At 38.9% G+C, this 22,164-nt stretch overlaps 1 protein-coding gene across 5 annotated transcripts in view; it reads right to left on the reverse strand.

The window, feature by feature from the left end:
- Ctnnd2 (catenin delta 2) overlaps positions 1-22,164 on the reverse strand; it is a 795,501-nt gene that overhangs the window by 501,621 nt on the left and 271,716 nt on the right. For all 5 annotated transcript variants that reach the window (XM_070042191.1, XM_070042192.1, XM_070042190.1 and 2 more), the window contains exon 3: positions 13,764-13,876. In XM_070042191.1, coding sequence (XP_069898292.1) covers positions 13,764-13,876 — 113 coding nt within the window. The remainder of the gene's footprint in view (positions 1-13,763; positions 13,877-22,164) is intronic.

Here is a 22,164-nt window from a genome sequence, read left to right on the forward strand (position 1 = left end):
AAGAATTTATAGGGAATAGATAAACATATTTTTTTTTAATTTGCCAATGTCAGATATAGTGAAAGAGAGACAACAAGGGAGTGACCAAGAAGAATTGCCTATAATTATTAGCCAGCAATCTTCAGACATTAAAAAAATGAATATAGAAATACTTCATAGTCTCAAATGTACATATTTTATTCATTTTTATGCATGTAATTCTCTTAAATGTAAGATTTGTTTCTGAAAATTCTATTTGTATAGCAATAATCTAATTCAAATTCTCCTCACTTTATAGCTAAAGCCCTATAATGAATGGTAACACTTAAACTAGCAATTTGTAAGAGAATATCTTTATTTGGAATGATCTTATCATTTGGTCCAATTAACATCTCTGAGATTCACTTTCTTATGTGTTTTTCTGACTTACAATGAATGACTTCTTCATAAGAATAAGAGTTAGATCCATGAAAAATGGCAAATATAATCATCTGACAGAACCGTCACTTTTACTTCATATTTTATTACCCCAAATTCCCTTCTTTTGAGGTTTTCATTGTTTATTTTAAATGATTCAGATATTTCGTGGACTTTTATTTATTCATTAGTTCGTTACTCCTTTATTCCAATCTAGGAGTTACACACTAAACTAGGTTGCGATTATTTTTCTCCCTGTGGAATATTAGTTCATTAGCCAACATAATAACTATTGGAAAAAGTCAAGAGTAAGCTTAATAAATACAACTTTTAATCCTTACCCCAAAGGGTAGCTTAAAAAGAATGGAGCTAATTTAATTCTCTTCTGTGAGTTTTGAGTTTTGCCTTTGTTGTTTTATCTTAGGAGAAAGTGGCCTACCATGCAATGAAGGTTAGCCTCAGGCATACATATTGTCAGATGTATGTAAGAAGGCAATTTAATGAGGGTATAATCTTGGTTGCATCCATACTAAGAAAGGTACTGTATTCCTAATGATTATTACATATTGTGACACAAATGATGTCCACGACTTATGTGTGCTTAATAAAGGAGTAATCAGACAGATGAGTGTCATAGCAGAGGCTATGAGGATCCATGCCATTCTAAAGTTGCTTTGAGGAAGTTGTCCCCAGCACCTACTCATTCACTTGTCTCTAGGCAGATGCATTTTTATACACAATTCCAGAGAAGGCCATTTACCTGCCACAGCCCTCAAGCGGTCTAAGGATTTCTTTTAGGTGACACTAAAGTTTATCTTTTGTCCCACATTAATCTTTCTGGCAAAATTCGTTGCAAGTACTATTTTACAAGAGAACAAAATTGAGCTTATTAATAGCAGAACATAGTTCTCAAAATTATAAAGGCATTGAACAACTATCCGCCTGAAGGAAAATGTAATTTTTATGGTTGTAAGACTTCATCCTGAATAGTACCTGGCTACAATATAATATACATATCACTCTTACATAAAATATCCCTTTACTAGTGGGTTTCTGGCAGAAATAGCAACAGTTGGAAGAATATTTTTTCTTTAGGAAATTTGTGATCATCATAATTACCCATCACATAAAATGAAACTCACTAAATAAATATATAATGGGCAAATGAATAAGTAAATCAGTAAATAAAGTATTTGTCAAATATTTTTGACATATCCGACTCATGCTCTGAAATATAAGGAATCAATTATAACTTTGGGATATATTAAATAACCCAGATGAAGAGAATCACTTGCTTATATTGGCATAGTGGAAATATTGTTGGATAACATACACTGTTCCCATAATCTAAACAAACCTCCACATTTAATCCCTGCCACGAACTTCTAAGACAAGTGGTATTTATCCAAATTCACAGACACGGTAAGTAGCATCTCAGATACTAGCATATTTCCACTGTGCTCCCATCCAGAACTCAGTGGTTCCGTGCTCCATGGCTTCCATACCCCCCTACACCCACTCCTGAAATTAGACTGCCTGTATTTGTTGGACATTTCTGAGGTACTGGGCAAGACACAAGCCCCCAAAGACACAATTCAATTATTTACATTAAATGAGGCATGTGACAATGACAATGAGATCTCAACAGGTGGGTATCATCATGGGCACATTATGGAGGGAAGGTTAATTGCTAAATTTTGAGTGAAGTTGGCAGTCAATTCCTTGGACAGAGATTTTCAATAAAATCTTGCTGAGCGTAACAATCTCACAGAAGGGCCTAAGACTAAGCAACAATGTGAGACAATTTTTAAACTTCCTCAGCTCTTGAGGTACTGAACAAACAGATGTTTGAGAAGACTGGAGTTTATGAATACCACTTTACTGTCAACAAATTAGGCAACATCTTTGCTGCCTGCTGCTAGCACAGCAATCTCTTAAATTTAAAATTCTATGATAGTTTCTCCTGTATAAAAGGGAATTAGAATGCATTCACACAGGATGAAGTAAAACAAATCAAAGGGTTCTTGTTGGAAAGGGGTAATGCTCGTGGTAAAAGCTAAGCTTACAGTATGGGGTTTTGCTCATCAAATGTTCAAATTTCCAAAAATATAATAATTTCCTGCTGCAGCTTTGTATCTTTTGACCCACGTGAGTTTGTAGAACTTCGCCACTTTATCTCGGAACTATTTGAAGATTCAGACTAATTTTGATTTAGTTGTATGCGTTAAACGCAACAAGCTTTCATCCAAACTGTTGGGTGTTTTCTTGTCTACCCATCAAAACTCAGAGCTATTTAGATTCACAGGTATGGCTGTCACAGAATGGGCAAATTTTAGTCTCTGTCAAGTCTACCCCATAGACTCTGCTCCATCCATGAACCCCAAACCGACTGTGTCTTTCTGACAGTGCACTCTCTCTCTGTGAGTAATTCTCCTACCACATTTCCAGAGCTTCACATCCTGACTCAGGCACTGTCCCCTGTGAAACTATCCCCAATTCCTTTTTATGCAATCTTCACAAAACTCATAGTTGATCATTCATATAATTCACTTTACACTTGAAGAATCGGTTAAGAAAATGTGGTGTGTGTGTGTGGGTGTGGGTGTGTATGTGTATGTGTTTGTGTGTACAAAATAAAGTTTTACCCATCTATCAGGAGGAATACTATTATGTCATATGCAGGTCAATGGATGGACCTAGAAGCAAATGTTACATGAAGTAACTCAGGCTCATAAAGACCAACAGTGCATGCTTCCCTTCATATTTGGAAGCTGGATATTGGAAAACACATACAAGGTTATATGCACATATACTCCAAAAAAGACTGACTAAAGAACAGCATGCCCAGGGAATGGTTCCAATAGTGTAACTCCTCTGAACAATTAATTTTAACAGAATGAATTACAGGAAGCTGAAGCAGGTATTTGCAGGAGGTAGGGTGGGCAGAAGAATGGAGAGAGGAAGAGGGGCAAATACAGTTATTAATTTACACTGTGCGAAAAGGAAACCACGTAACTTTGATGGTATGGATGGAGTTGGGAAAAATAGGGAGAATGACCAAGGAATGAAACATAATTTGATGTGTTGAGTTGAAGGCCCTTTATACAATTACTTACAATAAATAAACAATAAAACAAAAGCAGGGAGGCTAGCGTGGTAATCATGGGTGCTGGACCCTCAGAAGTATGTCATAAGCACAATCTTTTCTAAAAACATATTTTTATTCTCTTTATGTGGCTGTCCATAGGAGTTACTACTGGACACAGCAGTTTACACAGTTTATACAGCAATATGCTTGGATGAATGTCACGCTTTTCCACATTCTCATCCACCCCTCCCAACCCACCTCCTACCCTTACTTTTCTTAGTTTTATAGGCTATATTAAATTTTGACTCCATTCTTCTTACTTCTTCTCTTCATAAGCATACTTAAAAAAATGGAACAAAGCTGGGTACTGGAAGTTCATATCTGTAATCCTAGCAACTCAGAAGGCTCAGATTTGAGGATTGCAATTTGAAGTCAGCCTGGACAAGAAAGTCTGTGAAACTTTTTTTTCTCTCCTGTTAACCCCTCCACCCCAAACACACTAGCCACAAGGGGAGCTGAGCTGTGGCTCAAGTGGCAGAGCACCTTGAGGAAGAAAGCTCAGGGACAGTATCCTGACACTGAGTTCAAGCCCCAGGACCAGCACACACCCCCCAAAGGAGCTATTATTTTGAACAGATTCACTCCCAAGTGATCCCAGCAATAATTTCTCTATCTCCCTACCCTATTTTGACTTGCAGAGCTTAGCCAAATAGGAAACATCAAGACTAGCCGAGGTAGTTTTCAAAATACTTACAAATTCCTCTTGAGGCTATGTTTTCCTAAATAAAGCCTAAGGCTTGACCTAATGCAAGATGCCTGTAGTAAACATACAAATCAGATACAAAGATACCAACATCAGCTTTCCTTCCAAGAACCAAGTCACATGGCTTATTTCCTGCAGTCTGCCTTCCTGCTCAGGTATGTCCCCTGGCTACAATAGTCAGAGGCAACTGGCTACCTGGAACACAAGGTTCCAATGATACAAAGCAAGAGAGTGGGATACTGGAAGAAAGAAAAGCACATCGCATCCCCGCGGCCGTGTCCAGGGCTTCCCTTACCGTAAACCCCAGCCCCACATGACTTGTGCACAGCACTCTAATGTATTGTGTCTGAGATCAGAATGTTTCCACATTAACTACATCTTCTTACCCCCGCTTCAGTCTCATAATTCGAACACAGAGAATAATCTTTTCTATGTACAAAAAGTGGTTGTCTCCACAGTATCCCCTGACTGACTGTTTCTCTTGAGACAGAGCAAGCGCCCATTCTTAGTTTATTAGCTGAAATATCACTCATTAACCAACCTCTTTAACACAAACACACACACACACACACACACACACACACACAAAACACAAGCAATCCACAAAACTGGACAAAAACCTTTTAAGCCCTCAGCATCTGAATGAAGACCAAATTGATGTGCGAGGCACGCGAATGACTTCATCGAGAGACCCGGCTGGGCAATGAGCAGGCAGGCTTTGGTGATCACAGCCTTGTCGTCCATTGTTTGAACAACTCCTCAGAGTCTCCAGCTTCTATGTCTTATTTTCTTGTGTGTTTCTCCTCATGCACATGTTGTCACTATGTTAAAATTTTTAGGACCACACACAATCAGAGCTTCCCTGTGCAGCTGCAGATTGGGTCCTAAGTCAGATGATGTCCTTTGTGAAAAGAAACTTGGTTTAAGCGCTCTTCCATTTCATTTTGTGAGTTTCTGTGTTGTCTGGTTTATTTTGTGAAGGAGACTATCTTAGTGCTACCCCTAGAGTGAGAAGAGAGCTATTTTGTAATCTGTGGTAGAAAATCTTAGAAAGAAACTAAGATGAAAAAAATTAGCGATACAAGATATGTTGCAAATTGGGGAGGGGACTTGAAGAGAGGGAAAGTGGGAGAAAAATGAGGGGGGGACAAGTCAGACATGAAATGTACTTACTACTTTACCTATGTAACTGTAAAAAATTAGGAAAACTTTCCTGTACATGTACCAAGAATCAAAAATAGTATGACTTAACTAGTAATAGCTAATAGTGTGAAATTCTTTACATAATTTTCATAATTCTTTGCAAAATTACAAAGACCTTCTTCCCATTTATAGAGATGAAAAAAACCTGAAATTCAGAGAAGTTAAAAAATAATTCACAAGGCAAAGCTAGGAACACCACAGAAACACAATGGTGAGTCACCATTTTGTTTGTTTGTTTCTTTTTACAATACTAGGGTTGAACCTAAGTTCAATTACACTTCTGAGCCACATCGTTAAACCAGCAGTGCCTGGTTTAATTTAAAATTTGTGTAACTACAGAAATCTACATTTCATACCTAAGAGGAGAAATAGTTAAAAGACAGGGAAATATATAAATATTCTTCTAAACTTATCAAATGTTATGAAGATTTTCAATCACTATTTGATAAGGATGTTAAATTTCAAAATTCATTAGTTTTCCTTAAATGTCTGTTTTGTAACACAAAAACATTTAATGAAAGATGGTATACTGATTAGTTTTAGATGTAATATAGTTTTTAAGTGATTTTTTTTAAAGAAACTAGGCTTCAAAATTGATAGAAAGGTACTGAGATAAAAAGTTGTTTGTATAAGAAACATGTTAGTGCTGGGCACTGGTGGCTCATGCCTGTAATTCTAGCTACTCAGGAGGTGAGACCTGAGGATCACGATTCAAAGCCAGCCTGGGCAGAAAAGTCCATGAGACTCTGATCTTCAATAAAGCACTAGAAAACCATAAATGGTGCTGTGGCTCAAGCGGTAGAGTGCTTGCCTTGAGCTGAAGAGCCCAGGGACAGCACCCAGGCCCAGAGTTCAAGCCCCAGGACCAAAAAAAAAGAGAACATATTAAATGATGATAAGCATTAAGTATTTAAGTGTTTTAAGAATCTACATTAAATTCTTAGGACAGATGACTATTTCCTGTTCTTCTAGAAATTTACATAGATGTATTTAATATGATGACTAGCATTTATAGACATAAAACTATTAGAATGATCAACTGGCCATGAATAATTTACAATTGAATCAGAAATATGCTGGGGAATATTCAACAGATAATATGGATGTATATAATAATAATGATAAGCTATATTATTAACTTCCTTTTCTTACTTGAGAATAAATTTCAGAAACATATGAAGAATCTTATGGTAGTGTAATTATCAAGGTGGATAGAAAAGGAAAAATAACAGAAAATTAGTTAAAATATTTACATTTCTGGGGTGAAATTGAAAAGAGATAATATGGTATTTGCAGCATGATTTGAAGATACAAGTTAAGACTGAATGTTGGCACTGTGGCATTGTATTTTAACATGTGTGCTATACTCAAAGACTGGTGGGTTCAAAACTCAATGTCTAGATGTGATGGAGCTGGGACAGTGATTTTTTTCTTCTTTTCTTTCAAAGGTTTCAGTTACAAAGTAAAAGATCAAGCCTTAGCTCATGGAGTGCATGATATAATCTATGCAAATAATTCAATATTCTGCCTGGCCAATAGAAACACTGCAACTAATTACCATCAAAATCATTGTGATGATTTACATTTATCTTCACCATCTTTTGAAGAACACAGTGAAAGTCTAAGCTTAGATCATCCATAATTCTATACATGGAATTCAGCAAACTAACTCGCCCTATATTCAAGAGGGTCATTATAACAAGTATATATTTTCATAAAATATGACTGAAATGAATATTGAAATGTGACATTCTGATCTGGCAAAGTCTGAAAATTATATTGTGTTTACAACAGACAGTATATGTTGACTATATATAGTATATGCAATATAACAGTGTATTATATAATTATATATTATGTACTATATAAAACAATTACATATTATATATTATCTAAATATAAATGTAAGTTAGATATACATGACATATATATATATATGTAAAATCAAGCATTTAATAACCAGTACATGTTGCTAGATGATCGTTTTTTTGTCTCTAGAGGGGTTACTTAGAGACTAGTGGAGGTAACAGACTCCTACTTCTAATGGCTGACAAGCTTCAGTAAAGTCTTAATACAGATGAAGTGGAGGTGGCAGCCTTTATCCAGACTGTGATTTAGCTTCTGGATGAGGAGTCCAAAGACTCTGTGGAGATATCTCTGTACAGTGGTGCTAGACTCTAGGCTAGTTAAGATACCTACCAGAGGTTGGTAAGTCGGACAACAAAGAAGACACGAGGAGTGAATGCTGCCACATGAAATGAGCCGTAGGCTGTGAAAGTTCTTGCTGATTCTGGAAAAGCAAGATCTGACTGCAAATCTGAGCATATTTGTTGTGCTGGAAAGCATGGCCGTGAATCTTGAGCACCCAGGAAGTGTTCTAGAATATTCTTCTTAACTTATATAGAGAGAAGAAAAAAAATAGTAGAAAATTCTAAAGAAAGCGTCTCATACTCCTAGTATCGAAAGACAAGCTGTGAGAAGGCAGGAAAATGGCAGTGGTGAGAGAAAGCTGGGGTGGGAGGAGAGAAGTAGAGACAGAGGAGCAGAGAACGTAAGACAAGAGAAACGATAGTTCATAAGGGACCACAAGACAATTAGGAATGTTTTTCAGGGTGATTTCTTCTCTAAAGTATCAATTCAACAAATTTCTTTAATAAAGAGACCTTTGTTGGAGTAATCATTTATGATATTAAGAAATGCTTATTTGCTAGCATGGGAACTGCTAATGATTTTAATGCTTTTATACCACTCAAACATTTTTGCGTTGGGGCTCAATCATTAATACAAAGGTGATCGGAGTATTCACAGGAAGACTCTGCCTTCATCAATAGATTATTGGTGCTATAAGAAAGCTATTGAGAGTGTGTTTCCCCTTTCCTCTTCCATCCCATAAGAACAGGGAATGAAGATCCTTATTAGATGCATCATGACCTGAGACCTGCCAGCTTGCAGAACAATAAGAAATAATTTTCTGTTATGTATCAACATCCGGTCTGTGGTACTCTGTTACAGAAATGCATGAGAAACCACAACACAAATTAGCAACCAATGTTTTTCTAATTTAAAAATAAAGTCTGAATTTGATGGAAAAATAATGCTGTATAACACTTTAAATGATTAGAAGATCTCTCCTCTCTTTGGCTAGCCAATGTGAGGCTAAGTATATAAGATACAGCAGCTATATGGGTGATTTATGCATTTGCTTCAATGTAAAAATGACTGCGGTTGTAATAAGCTCCCTGTGTAGAAATAGCTATATTATAAGGAAAACCTTACTGGAACAAATTAAAAATCACTTAATATAGAAAAAATGACTGCATTCTAAAATGAAGCATTTTGGCAAATTTATACCTTCTTTATATGAAAAGAATATACATGTATGCATATACATGTATTTTCTCATAGCATAACCATTACCACAAACTCAGCAGCTTGTACTCAGTGTTGTAACTAATAGTCTAACAATTTTTTTCTTTCTTTCTTTCTTTCTTATATTTTTGCCAGTCCTGGGGCTTGAATCCAGGGCCTGGGCCTCTTTCCTGAGCTTCTTTTGCTCAAGGATATCACCTTACCACTTGAGCCACAGTGCCATTTCTGGCTTTTATTTGTTTGCTTATCTATGTGGTACTGAGGAATCGAACCCAGGGCTTCATGCATGCTAGGCAAGCACGCAACCACTAAGCCACATTCCCAGCCCAAGTCTCACAAGTTTTGTGGAGGTCATAGGTGGTGATGCTCACGGCTCAGGGGTTTATACAGCTCTTATGAAAAGTTCTGCAGGCACTTTTATTTTATTTCACTGGGGATAATCTCAACTCAAATTCATTCATGTTCTCAGAGGATATTAACTGCTTTGGGTCATGGGATTGAAGCCCTCATCTCCTTGCTAGTCTTCAGAATTTGGATGTCATCTGCATTGCTCTTCATAGCCCCATCTATCTCCAAATCCAGCAAAGAGGAAATTTTCCTTATGTAAAATATCTGTGGCTTTGACTGAATTTCTGACTTCCTCTGTCTCTGATCTGTAGGCCCAGATGCAACCACAAAGTGAGACGATGTGTAACATGTTCAGGAGAGTCCTGACTCCAGAAAAACATAGTAACCGTGTCATCAAGCCTCTGATAATTATTACTGTTGTCATAAATCATTACCACTACAATGTTCCTCATTACCCTGAGACTTTCAGAGTTAGGTGTGCTTTAGATGCACAGAAGAACAGACCCAACTATGATCTGAATTTTGTGTCCATCTGTTATTTTCCTTCTGCTAGACAAATGAAGAACTATGAATGGGCATCTATTTGGATGTCCTTACATTTTAAACAGCACTTGAGAAAAATCATCACACAGTCCTTGACTGAAGGTTAAAACATTCTGCAGCCGGGTATTTGTAGATGGTTCTGTGGTGTGTTCGTCCACACTTATCTCCAATGCCTTATTAGGTAATAATGATTTCCAAAGTAGACACATGGTCCACTTAGAAACATTTAGAAATGTTCAGAAAGACATGCAACCTCAAGTGGGTGACTGGAGCCAACAGTGAAGGAAGCCAGGATAAATAGATAGGAAGGCCTAGAAAGAAGGGATTGCACTTCATACGCATGGGGACAGGAAAGTAAGATATATTCATAAAATTGTGCAAGTGGGAAGTGTGTTCAGCAGATTTATGTATTATGCACATCCATCTCATGCCATGCAGGGGATAGATTTCAGATAATGGCAGGCAGCAGGATGTGTTCAAATACCTTACAGGGTCTCATGTAATATGACAAGGACATTGACTCAGGTAGGTCCCCGGGCCACAGAACATGCTAGAGCAACACAGTGTGCTGGGCCTGGACGAGGACAGGATAGCAGACCAAGACCTCACTGACTGGTCTAAAGCCTACAGAATGAGACCGGTCTTAGATAGCCAATGATTAGGGTTGGGATACCCAAAAGACAGACTCAGTTATGATACCAAATATAATGTTCTTGCCCCAGTGTGGATCATTATTGGCAGCCACAAAGAAGGTTAAGAAGCCATATTCTTTCGTTGTAGGAAAGAAGAAAGCCCCAGCAGGTTTTAAATACATGGTTTGACTAGGCTCCAGGTGAGAAAAACCGAAGCAGGGAGGAAGTGGAAGGTGAACCAGTCCTCGAGTGAAATGTACACTCATTCCTTTCCGGAAGGACTTTCACAACTACCCGCCTTACACAGCAACCATTTAATCAGCTCGCGTTCTGGAAACTCAATACACGTTTGGATGTTTAGAAAATCTCTGAAGAGTTTAAGAGAACACAGCATTCCTCTTTGAAGTTGCTTCTGACCTAGATAGAGGGATGCAGCAGCTGAAGCCCTGAAACAGTAAGCATCTCCAGACCCCCGCCCGTTCCCGGCTTCCAGTGTTCTCACTCATCCTTCAGTGGATTGCTACAGCATTCATTGTTACAAATGTGCTGTAATAACATTACCTTAAGAAGCTCAAATATTGATTTGACTACTCAGAAGAACGACTTTGAAATCAGTTGGAACAAGTTCCTATCAACAATACAGGCAGAAGGAAAATCAAATTGTATCTGTGTCATTCCTAGCGGTTTCTAAATACATTTTTTGAAAATATTACTTGGTTTTCTTTCAATTTCTCCTAGAAATTCTCTCAACTTTCTAGTGTTATCAGAGGCATGTATCAACATCAAAAATCAACATAGGCTACTTTAGCTCTCCTCCTTGGTAAAAACTGTTGTTTTTCTTTAAATAACCATCTTGATGTGCTAACTAGGTTGGGTTTTTTTCCCCATTAATGAAGACTTGAATTTCCAGAGGTTCATTTCTGAATTTGAATAAACAAGTAGGTTATGATTTAAAAAGTAACTATGATAGCCATTGGGGAGGGGGAGGAGGAGTTCTTCTCCTGCCCTATCAACAAAATGTCTGTATTATACAAATACAGATTCATGCATTAGAGATATCTAAAATGCAAAATAATGAGGCTTGATGAAAACGCATGGAAAGGGGAGATAATTAGGTAGTGTCATCTTTATCTTCACTTGTCCCGTGGTTGAATGCAAATTTAACACAGATCTGTGGCTCATGGACAATGGGTTCTAAGCCAGGGACAGAGGACACAGGATAAAAAACAAATGCTATCATGGAGGCTTTCTTCCATCTAATTAGGTATTTCAATTATTTGTTTCACTCAAGGCACTTTGGCTGGCCCTAAGAGAAGAAAGCAATTCAAGGAAACTCACATGGAGGAAGCAGAGAGGTGTTAGGGAGTTTGTAGGTGATCTCAGAGAGGCAGCGGGTGGAGTGAAGCCCGTTCTAATGAAAACTGACCTGCCGGGCTGGCTTTTGGGAGCCATCTACTTTCTCTCTGTTGGGCTGTCCTCTATCACCAGAGTCCTTCATGGCACATAAGTTACTATGGCCACCATCTTTTCTCCCATGCACCATGGAATAGCACAGATTTGGTTCACTATTTCCGATTTTTTTCACAGGCAGGTCATTAGATGAATTACTGTTGGGTCAAATGTCATTCCAGATAAGTCCAGGCTGCTTCCTAGATCTGCTCTTGACCAACACTTAGTAAAAGCTTCAGACTATGGAAAGATTTTGTCTGAACTGGTTACAGGTGAGAAAAGCAAAGCAGGAAGTAGGCCATGGAAAGCTTAGAAATGTGACTCAGGCAGTAAACAGACTAATAATAAAAAAGAAGGCTTCAAAGCCAAATAGATGTCCATTCAGTTCCACAGAAAAACCTGCACAATCTGACAGTGTTTGCCTCTGAAGAGGTGTGCGCTTTAACCAAAAGCTCTTCCAATACATACAACCACGTGGAGTAAGGCAAATGCGGGATTACAACTCTTGCTGCCCTTGACTCATCTTCTCTTCATTCTCACAAGATTAATTCACTAACCTTTTCCTCTCCATCTTCTCTAGCTAATTTGGATGCTTATAATTTGGACTCCTCTGTGATGAGTTTCAGAGAGCACAATACACTGAGCTGCAGCATACATGGCCCACGGTATCACATAGTCCACATGTGTGTAGAGACAGGTATGTTCCTGAATGTCTTCAATCAGATTTGGACTGGAAAATGATACACCATGCACACTGTGACTACAGCCTAACCATAGGGTGAACAGTTCCACAGGTCAACCTCATTCCACTGAGGAAAGAACAATGGGAACAATGTAATCACATTACATATGCTAACTCTTTACAACAGCAGGGAGCTACAAGTGAATCAAACTCACATTTTGGCTTGCAAAATTAAGTGGTTGGAAAGCTGAGAAACAAGAGTCATTGTCCACCTTCCAACTATGACAGGCCCCAGGGCTGCTTCTCACCTGTGGATGACTAATGCAGTTAACATGATTGACAGCAATGGGGGAGGGCAGATCCAGTAAGAGGAGGAGTATGAGTCCAAGTTACTGTGTTGAGAAGAAATAGCCCTGCCCTACCTGCTGGTCTCAGTGGTTTTCATGAGTGAAAAATTACTATGGTGCTAGTAAGTCACTGAAGTTTTGGAGTTTTTGTTTTGTTGTTTGTGTGGTTTTTTTCTACTTTTTTTTCTTTTTTTTTTTCCTACTACAGTGCTCTGTTTACTTAGCTAAAAATCTCCCTAAAAATCATAGAATGCCTCTAACAAAATGCTGCTGCCCAGCAATAACAGCTAAACCTTATGGAGCTTCGTGTATATTTCTTTCACATACTCAGATACTCACACACCCTTCCCAAATAGAGAAACGTGAGCAAAGAGATTTTAAAAATTATCATCTCAAGCAACCTCTAACTCGATAATCCTTCCACTCTTCATGGCTGGGTAAATATTTTCACACATTGGGAATTACATGTGTGGTTGAGATTCAAGAGGCAATTTTCTAATTTAGCATGAAATATTAACATAACAATGTAGGTTGCACGATTCTCACTCCTACATTTCAGGAACCTGCAGATCAGATCACTTCAGAAAGTACTGAGCCAAAGGGAAAGCTTGCGATCTGATCCTGCTTCTCCTGATTCCCAGCAAACAGGCTGAAAGCCAAGCCTCCCACTGTGCAAAAGTACACATCATTTGCATTCAGGGTAAGTGTTCATTTTGTTAAAAAGGCGTTTCAAGTATGAATCAGGCCATTCCGGACCCCTTCTGAACATCTTAAATCAGGTCAGTTGCCATTCCTTCCAACATCTGACTGAACATGATAACCCGCCACCTGGATTTTGTAAGGAGATCAACAACAACAACAACATCCACAAAAACCCACCACAATTTACTCTCACTGGCACCAGGAAGCACGCAGAAGGAAGGGAGAGAGGGGAGTGCGGTACCTGATGCTGCTCACGCTGCCCGTCTCTGATCCGAGCTTGCATCGCTCCAGCTGGCTAGCTACGATCTGACGTTCGGCCTCCAGCTCTCGGGTTAACCTTTCAAACTGTAATTCCTGAAAGAAACCCACCGAAAGAAACAAAAACAAACACGGAGTGAATCCTATCATCTATATGAAACCAGGGATTCAGACCCAAATCACATGATGTTTCCAAGGTTTGAGACTACTACAAAATATTGCTATAAAATATGACAGGGATATATGAGTTGGGTGCTGGTGGCTCGCTCCTGTAATCCTAGCTACTCAGGAGGCTGAGATCAGAGGATCTGTGGTTCAAAGTCAGCCCAGGCAGAAAAGTCTGTGAGACTCTTATCTCCAATGAATCACCAGAAAGCCCGAAGTGGCACTGTGGTTCAAAGTGGTAGAGCACTAGCCTTGAGCAAAAGAGCTTAGGGACAGTGCCTAGACCTTGAGATCAAGTCCCAGGACTAACCAAAAAAAGAAAAAAAAAGACAGGGATTTGAAAATCACACTGGTTTTAGGCCCACTGGCAGTGAGTTGCTGGATAAATTATTCAAGTTATTAAATTATTCAAGTTATTAAACTTGAAACTCATCTACGAAATGGGTTTAAAATATCAGTCCATAAAAATGAAGGTGAGGATTGAGATACTATCCATGCAAATTTAGCAGATGGTTTTGTTTCTTTATAATAACTTGGTTCTCATATTACTTATATATCATAAAAACCCATAGTTTATATACTTTCAATTCCAACAGAATGACACTAATATGGCATCTATACTGTCTAATTACTAAATGCATTATCTTTGAGATCTCTGATGTATCACCTTTAAAAAAAAAAGTCAATGCAATCAATGAAAAAGGCTTTCCAAAGCTGATTCTAAGCTTTGGATGGGCTTCAATGGAAACCGATTCGGTCAGAACTTCAAAATACCTCAGCCCTTACAATACTCTGTGTCATATTTTAGACTTTATGTTTTTTTTCCCATGTACTTTCACAAGCATAATTATAGTAAATCATTTATTTTCACTAAAAATCCAGGAAATCCATTTAAATCCAGTTAAATCCATCTGACTTCTTAGAAATCATGTAATATCTGCACAGCTGTATTTGAAGGGTAAAAGAACAAGCCTGGAATGTCTACTCCTACGGCAAAATAGGACAACAGGTTAGAGACTCATTTGGGAGAATTAAAATGCTAAAGCTGTATGATTTCTCTTTCCAAGTGAGTAGATTTGCCAATGCGAGTTAGCTCCGTTGTAATCCTAGCTAGGCTGATCTAGAGGATCATAGCTTGAGGCCAGCCTGAAAGCACAAAGTAATTAGACCATATCTGCCAAGCAGCTATCAGAAAGCAGGCCCAGCAACATGTCTGCTAGTGTGGATCCTGAGTTCAAACTCTATATCAACCCCCTTGAAAAAAGTAGGCTTTATTTATTAGCTATCCTCAAAGACTCTTGGATGAGATATCAAAAACAGTACATTTCATGTACTCTACATATTGAAAATACCCTGGCTCTTTTCCACATAAGTAGTTTGATTCTTTATGTTGATTTTATTTTGGGTTTGAAAAAAAGCTACTTTACAACCCTTTATATTACTAGACCTGAGGAGACATTATTGTTTAATGTTCAGAATTTTATTCCTACCTACTTTTAAGGGCACTGAGTATTATTGCAAAGACTTATAATACAAGATCTCTGCTGGACAAATCTTAGGCATTTAGCCTCCCTTTCTCTCTAATTATCCTCTTCTAGGAGATTTTTCATTTCCAGTCTATAAAATACATTGTATCCTATGGCAGTGTAACGTGTAACAGGAAACAAACTCATACCTTTGTATTGATAACACCTTTAAGCCACAAAACACAAGACCATATAAGGGCCCTAGTAGCTAGATGGAAATTGATAATTTGTGTTGTCCAAATAGGAATATTCAGATTACTGAATTCACCCCTCTATGTTAAAACAAAGTCATGGCCACATGGTAGAACAGTCTGAACCTGGGTTCATAAATCATAGCCTCCTCCTAGAATGCACACTAGCCTCTGTCCGGCTCTTCATGCTTTCTTGGTGTTCGTCTAAATTGTCAGAACTTCCAAACTAGCAAAAAGCTAGAAAGTTCTGCCTTCCTCTGTGCAGATCAATATATCCATGTGGCTTAGCATTTCTTCTGTCTGAAGGATTTTTTTGAACATCTCTTTTGTAGTATTAAGGCCAGTGAATATTTTACATTTGACATGATTTGAGAACATCATTTTGCTCTCAAATTTGAAAGACATTATTTTTTCTTCTGAGGTCCTCTTACTTGTATGACTTCTGACTAAAACATAAAAAGAATCTACAGTGATTTTTAATATGTACATACAGAATCCTATTTCTGTGCTTCTAGAATTTTCTCTCCACCACTGCTTCTGCCTAAACTGACTATAATTCTCCTTGGTGGAGCTTTCTTCCTATGCCTTGTGTTTGAGGTTTGCTGAGTTTTTCCCACTCATGGATTTATAGTTTCTGTCACATCTGAAACTTTGCAGCAATTGTTTCTTTGCCAATGTTTTCCTCCTCTCTCCTTTCCTTTAGCAATACACAGTGAGAATGTCTGCATTTCTTGTATATGTCCCTCAGCTCCCTGAGCCTCTATATGATTTTTTCCATTTTATGTAATTTCTATTGGTACTCTCAAGTTAAACAATCTTCAGCTTTGCCAATGCATCATCTACCATTAATCATCCTGTATATTTTTTATCTCAGAAATCAATGAATCAACTATCTCTTCAAGTTTCTTCCGAGTCTCTTTTGCATCTTCCATGTCTACTGGGATTTTTCACCTATGTGATACACTTAAAACTGCTTCAATGCCCTTATTTGCTCATTCTAACATCTGTGTGGCTTTCAGTTGATTGGTGTTTCTCAGTCCAAGTTTCTTTTCCAATTTTTCTCTGGATACTGGTGTGTTCCTAAGGCTTTTGCAGTTCTGTTTGGGGGTATTAGTGAATCACTCAGGGGCAGTTTAAATTCTTTTAACTCTTACTACAATTATTTGTTAGGGCAAACAGAGTATCACCTAATAGAGGGCTAATTATCCTTCCCTGTCCAGTCAAGTCTCTCCTGAGTGTCCTGCCCAGAGGTAAGACACAGGAACTATTTCCTCTCATCCTTTGAGGTGGTCCTGCTTCTGGCCTCCCCTCTGGCAGTCTTCTCTGCAGATTGCCTTTCTGAGACTTGGGCTCACGCATCACACTAACCTTCATCTACCTCCCTGGTATCTAAGCATTGTTTCCAAATTCCAGTTCCGTTTGGGTTGTGTCTGCTTTCCTTATCATGGGGAAAGTGTCTCGGGAAGTCATTGTCTAATTTCTTCCCAAACGAAAAGAGTCAAAGGCTTACATAAAGAGGGCTGTTTCAGGCACAACCCATCACCAGAGCTGAATTCTCCCAGAACATAATCACCATACTTGGCAAGGCATCATGTTTGGAATTAATGACTGAGCTTGTGACTGGGAACAAAAGGCACTGTAACGGTGCTTCTCAAACTTCAGAAGAGTAATTGATTTGTCACAGAGGATTGATTTTGCTCCTTGGCATGGACCACTGCTGGTGCCTACAGCATCCTAAAGTGGTTAGGTATCTTCCCAAGAATGGATGAGCGACATGCCCAGGGGATAGATATACTGTCTGCAGTGGGGTTGGAAAGATGGCACTCTCCTAGTCTCAAATCAGTCTGGTCTTTAGGGAGAAAAGTGATTACTTAGGACTGAATAAGACCCTATGTTTAGAGAATCTGAAGTGGAAAAGTATTTAAATAAAATGATGGTATTGATAATACCAGGAGAGTGAAAAGAAATCAACTGAAAGCAATATAACCAACTGTGCGTTAGGTCTGCTTAGCCAAAGTGCCTCCATCTTTAGGCCTCCACCTAGGATTTTGCTTGATATCAGTTCAAAGCAGAAAAGCCCCCCTCCCCAGAGCTACTTAGTCAACTTAATACCTAACCCAACCACAGTGACATATTGTGGCCCAAAGGATCATCAGGACATCCTTAGAAACCCCTAGAGCAACCCTGCCCCTGGGTACTCCTCTTCCCCTTTGTCATCACCCATGGGCAGTCTGTCTGCTCTTCCATGAACCTACTTGTTAGGAAACAGTAGTGGGATATAGATTTTTGCTGGAGATTCCCTCCTCAGACAATTTTCCCCAATTAACCTGCACTGGTGTTGAGCCATCTTTTTGCCTATTTTCCGTGCCTTTTGTCTTCTAACTGTGTGGATGGATATATGTAGTGAAACGTATGATACTGGTTGTACATGAAAATGCTGCACTGAATTAATTCATTGGAGGTAAGGCTTTCTTCAAGAAGAGCAAGGAAAGATATTTAGAGCTGTCTAGGTTAGGAGGGTAGAAGAAACTTTAGAAGACAGGAAATACAGAAAGACCAATGGGATGGCCTTTTCCTGGCCAGTCATAGCAGAGAAGTCATGGTGGAAGTCAGGTTAGGAAGAGGGTACATGGAGTCTCTCCAGAGATGCCTGGAAGGTCTGGAAATTGAGAGCAGGAGGAGGATGAGAGAGGTCATCTGCAGGAAGGAAAGATTTTTTTTTTTGGTCAGTTGTGGGACTTAAACTCTGGGCCTGGGCGCTGTCCCTCAGCTCTTCAGCTCCAGGTGAGCGCTCTACCACTTGAGCCACAGTGCTACTTCTGGTTTTCTGGTGGTTAATTGGAGATAAGAGTCTTACAGACTTTCCTGCCCAGGCTGGCTTTGAACAGTGATCCTCAGATCTCAGCCTCCTGAGTAGCTAGGTTTACAGGCATGAGCCACTGGCCTGGCCTACGAAGGAAAGCTTTAAGAAAAGATAAGGCAATGCTAGGCATCCTGCTTCTTCACGATGTGGAAATTATAATCTTATATCACAAATATTCATAAATGTATAAGATCTATAAGCCCCAAGTACATTAAAATTTATTAGAAGACAGAATAAGTAATTTCCTTCCTAGAATAGCACATCGCTGAGTCATATTAAGACATTAGGATTATTATGAGAAAAATTATCATATAGTTTTATATCTTGGTCCTAAAGAGCCTCGATTAATAATTTATTTGCCTTAATTAAATTCAGTTTATTAAATGTTTTCAAGTGGATAAAACATGTAAAGTCTCTTGAGGGGGGTTTAGCTAACTCAGTATGAAAACTGAAATCAGGAAACTGATAGTTTGACTAATCCCTCCACTAAATATTTCATTTAAATAGTGTAGTTAGCAGAGTGGTGTGGTTCAGTTGGGATGGTTACAAGCTGATTGGAGGAAGGTAAAAATGGGATGGAGTGTTGATTTAAGTAAATAAAAGGTTTTCAATAATCTTACTGATCTGGAAAGTTGAAAAATGACATGAAAAACAGAAAATAGAGAAAAAGAAGTAGGAAGGTAGCTCCAATAGCAAGCTCACATCCTGAACCCAGGTCTATGGACAAATCTGTTGGACATCTTCCTGTATTATAGACATAAAAATATTCTGTATCGGCCCCCAAAAAGTTAGCCAAGGTGCTGAGCCACGTCTTTCTGAGTGGTGGCAGACATGAGGGCTAAGAGCAGGAAGAGCCGTGGGTGTGATATATTCCACCATGCTGACGAAAGCTTGAGAATTCTCCCTGATACCTGAACATAAGCTGTTCCTCCCGGTGAGTCAGCTGAGCTGAGAAAGCAAACTGTTAGGTGGAAGGTATGTACAGTGAGACAATAGTCAGCCTTAAGGTAGAAAAATCTATCACTTGTGAAAATATGGGAAAAACTAAAGGATGTTTTATTAAGTGAATTAAACAAGGCACCAATTCACTAAGTATCTTGCGATGGTACCTTCCTGTGAAGTTGAAGATGTTGAACTCATGCAAGCAGAATGGAAAATGGTGGTTTGGGATGGGGAGAGCTTGGTCAAAGGACAAACATATCCACTTAGACTAAATTCAAGGGATCAAATGTATAACATGGAAAAGCTATTGAATGAAAATGGACTATTATATTACATGGCAACTGATGAGAATAGATTTAACTGCTTTCACCTGAATTTAATTTTTTAAATTCTTTTTACTTCTTACTTTTTCATTTTTCTTGTTATGATTGGCTTTCTTCCTTTAACTCCCATCATCGAGATGTTAAAATCTGCATTTGTGTGCAAACTTACATCTTTTAATCTTTTCTTCTTTACTTTCCACTCTGTCATCAACTCTTTACTTTCTGTAAAGTTTCCTCGATTCAATTATGTGTGAGTCTCTAATGAGATATTTGTTGTCACTGTTGGGCTTTTAATTTCTAAGAGCCAGATTTTGTTCTCCAAAGCTTACTTTTAATTAGCATCTGGAATTTGGAATCATCTCTCTTCTCTCCCCTTGACATGAAGGTTGCTGCTATTTTTCTTTCCTTCTCTCTGTACAGTTCTTATTGATATACTCAGTATATTTTAGAACTTATCGCTCACGGAGCGGCCTCTTTAAAAATATCTCCAGTTGTCCGGCCATCTCATAGTGAGGAGGGCGGATGCACCCTGGGAAGAGGGGGGCTTGCTGGCTGTTTGGTACAGGAACATTTCTGGGTATAACTGGAGACCACCTGAGGAGGACAGCTCTCAGCGACATCATCAAGCTGAAGTGTACTATGCTGGGAGAAGGTGGAAGAGCCTCACAATTGATCAAGTAGAGGGTTTGACGCTCATCCAGATGCATTCTACTCACACACTGACACGTTGAATCAAAATCCCTTTTACAAAACTACTCAAGGATAATAAAAATACAAGTTTGTCAGGTAGGTTTTGTTTATTCAGCATGCTACTCTTAAATCGCCACCCCCTTTCTTTTTTTGCCAGTCCTGAGGTTTGAACTCAGAGATTAGGTGTAGGGATTAGGAATTAGGGATTAGCCCTTTTGTACTCAAGGCTTGCATTTGGCCACTTGAGCCACAGCACCACTTCTGGCTTTTTCTGAATTGTTGGCAAGAGACAAGTGTCTCACAGACTTTTCTGCCCAGGCTGGCTTTGAACCGCCATCCTCAGATCCTTAGCTCTCAGCCTCCTGAGTAGCTAGGAGGTGCCCCAGCCACTCTTAAATCTTAAGTGTTTGGGTCAAGACATTTAATTTCCCACTCCCCAAAGAAGAAACATCTGGTCATTGCTGTGGTGAAGTCTAACTGGTATCAAAACAGGTTTTTGGCCAGTCTCTGGCCAGTGCTGTGCTGTACAATCTGCATCTTAACCCCACACACCTTCCACAAATCCACCTGTGATTCTACCTTTCCCACTACATAGAACTGCAGTTGTTGGGTGTGATGAGTCATTCAGCATTTTGCCCACCCACCCACCACAATTTTAAATTCTAGGACATAAATTTTCCACGTCAGTACCTCTAGGTACAGTTACATTTGATGACATACACTCATCTAGTTGAAAGTACTGTTGCTATCTTGCTTTCTTCATAGGAATTGAATTAGTTCTAATAATCAATACTGTTGCTTTCTTGCCTTCTTCATAGGAATTGAATTAGTTCTAATAACCAATAGCTTCTCAAACCAGGTGAAACATGATTCTATATTCACCTCTATCTCTGTTTATGGGCTTGGATCCCCTTCAAATCACCACACTGACATTTTGGCCAATATGAAGGGGTTAATAGAAGGATTCAAGCTACCTTCTTAGAGTTGAAGTGATTATCTAGAAGAACTTGGGATCCACAAAACAAAGGAAGTTACATTAGAGAAAGGAGACTAAAGTGTCCCCTGTTCTTTGTACTGTCTGCTGAGCCCTCGGAGCAAGACAACTCTAATTTGTACAAGTTGCTTCCTGTGCAATTTCCAAACATAAACATATCCTATTCAAGTGACTGAATATGTTCCTGGTTTAGAAGACTTAAAAAACATCTCAATAGTGATATTTCAAGATTTAGTCCACTTTTCAACTTATGCCCTCTGGAATTTGGGTTTATATATAAGCAAATCTGTGAATGAGAAACAAAGCTAGCAATTGTTCCTCAGGCCTACAATCTTCAGAAGAGCAAGGCAATAAATCATCCTATTGGGGATCGATGTCTTAACCTCTCTATATGATGTCTGAACCTGCTATTGGCTTCATTTGATTTTATGCCTATAATGTACGCATGCCTATGTTTCTAATATATAGTTTCTGGTGACATACATCCTGTCTTTCTCCTACCTATCCCCTCTTCCCTCCTATCCCCCTCTTCCCTCCTATCTCCTCCTCCCTGCCTGGGATTTGCCCATTGCCTCACGTTCCCCTCATCTACTGGATCTCAGTAGATTATCCACTGTCTCCTGGGATTCCCTAGAGTCTCCATACTTGCCCCCTACTCTTCTCCCCAACCCAAGCCCATTCTTTGGCCCT

This window comes from Dipodomys merriami, unplaced genomic scaffold (assembly GCF_024711535.1).
Source record: "Dipodomys merriami isolate MVZ:Mamm:240054 unplaced genomic scaffold, mDipMer1.0.p SCAF_32, whole genome shotgun sequence".
NCBI classification, from domain to species: domain Eukaryota; kingdom Metazoa; phylum Chordata; class Mammalia; order Rodentia; family Heteromyidae; genus Dipodomys; species Dipodomys merriami.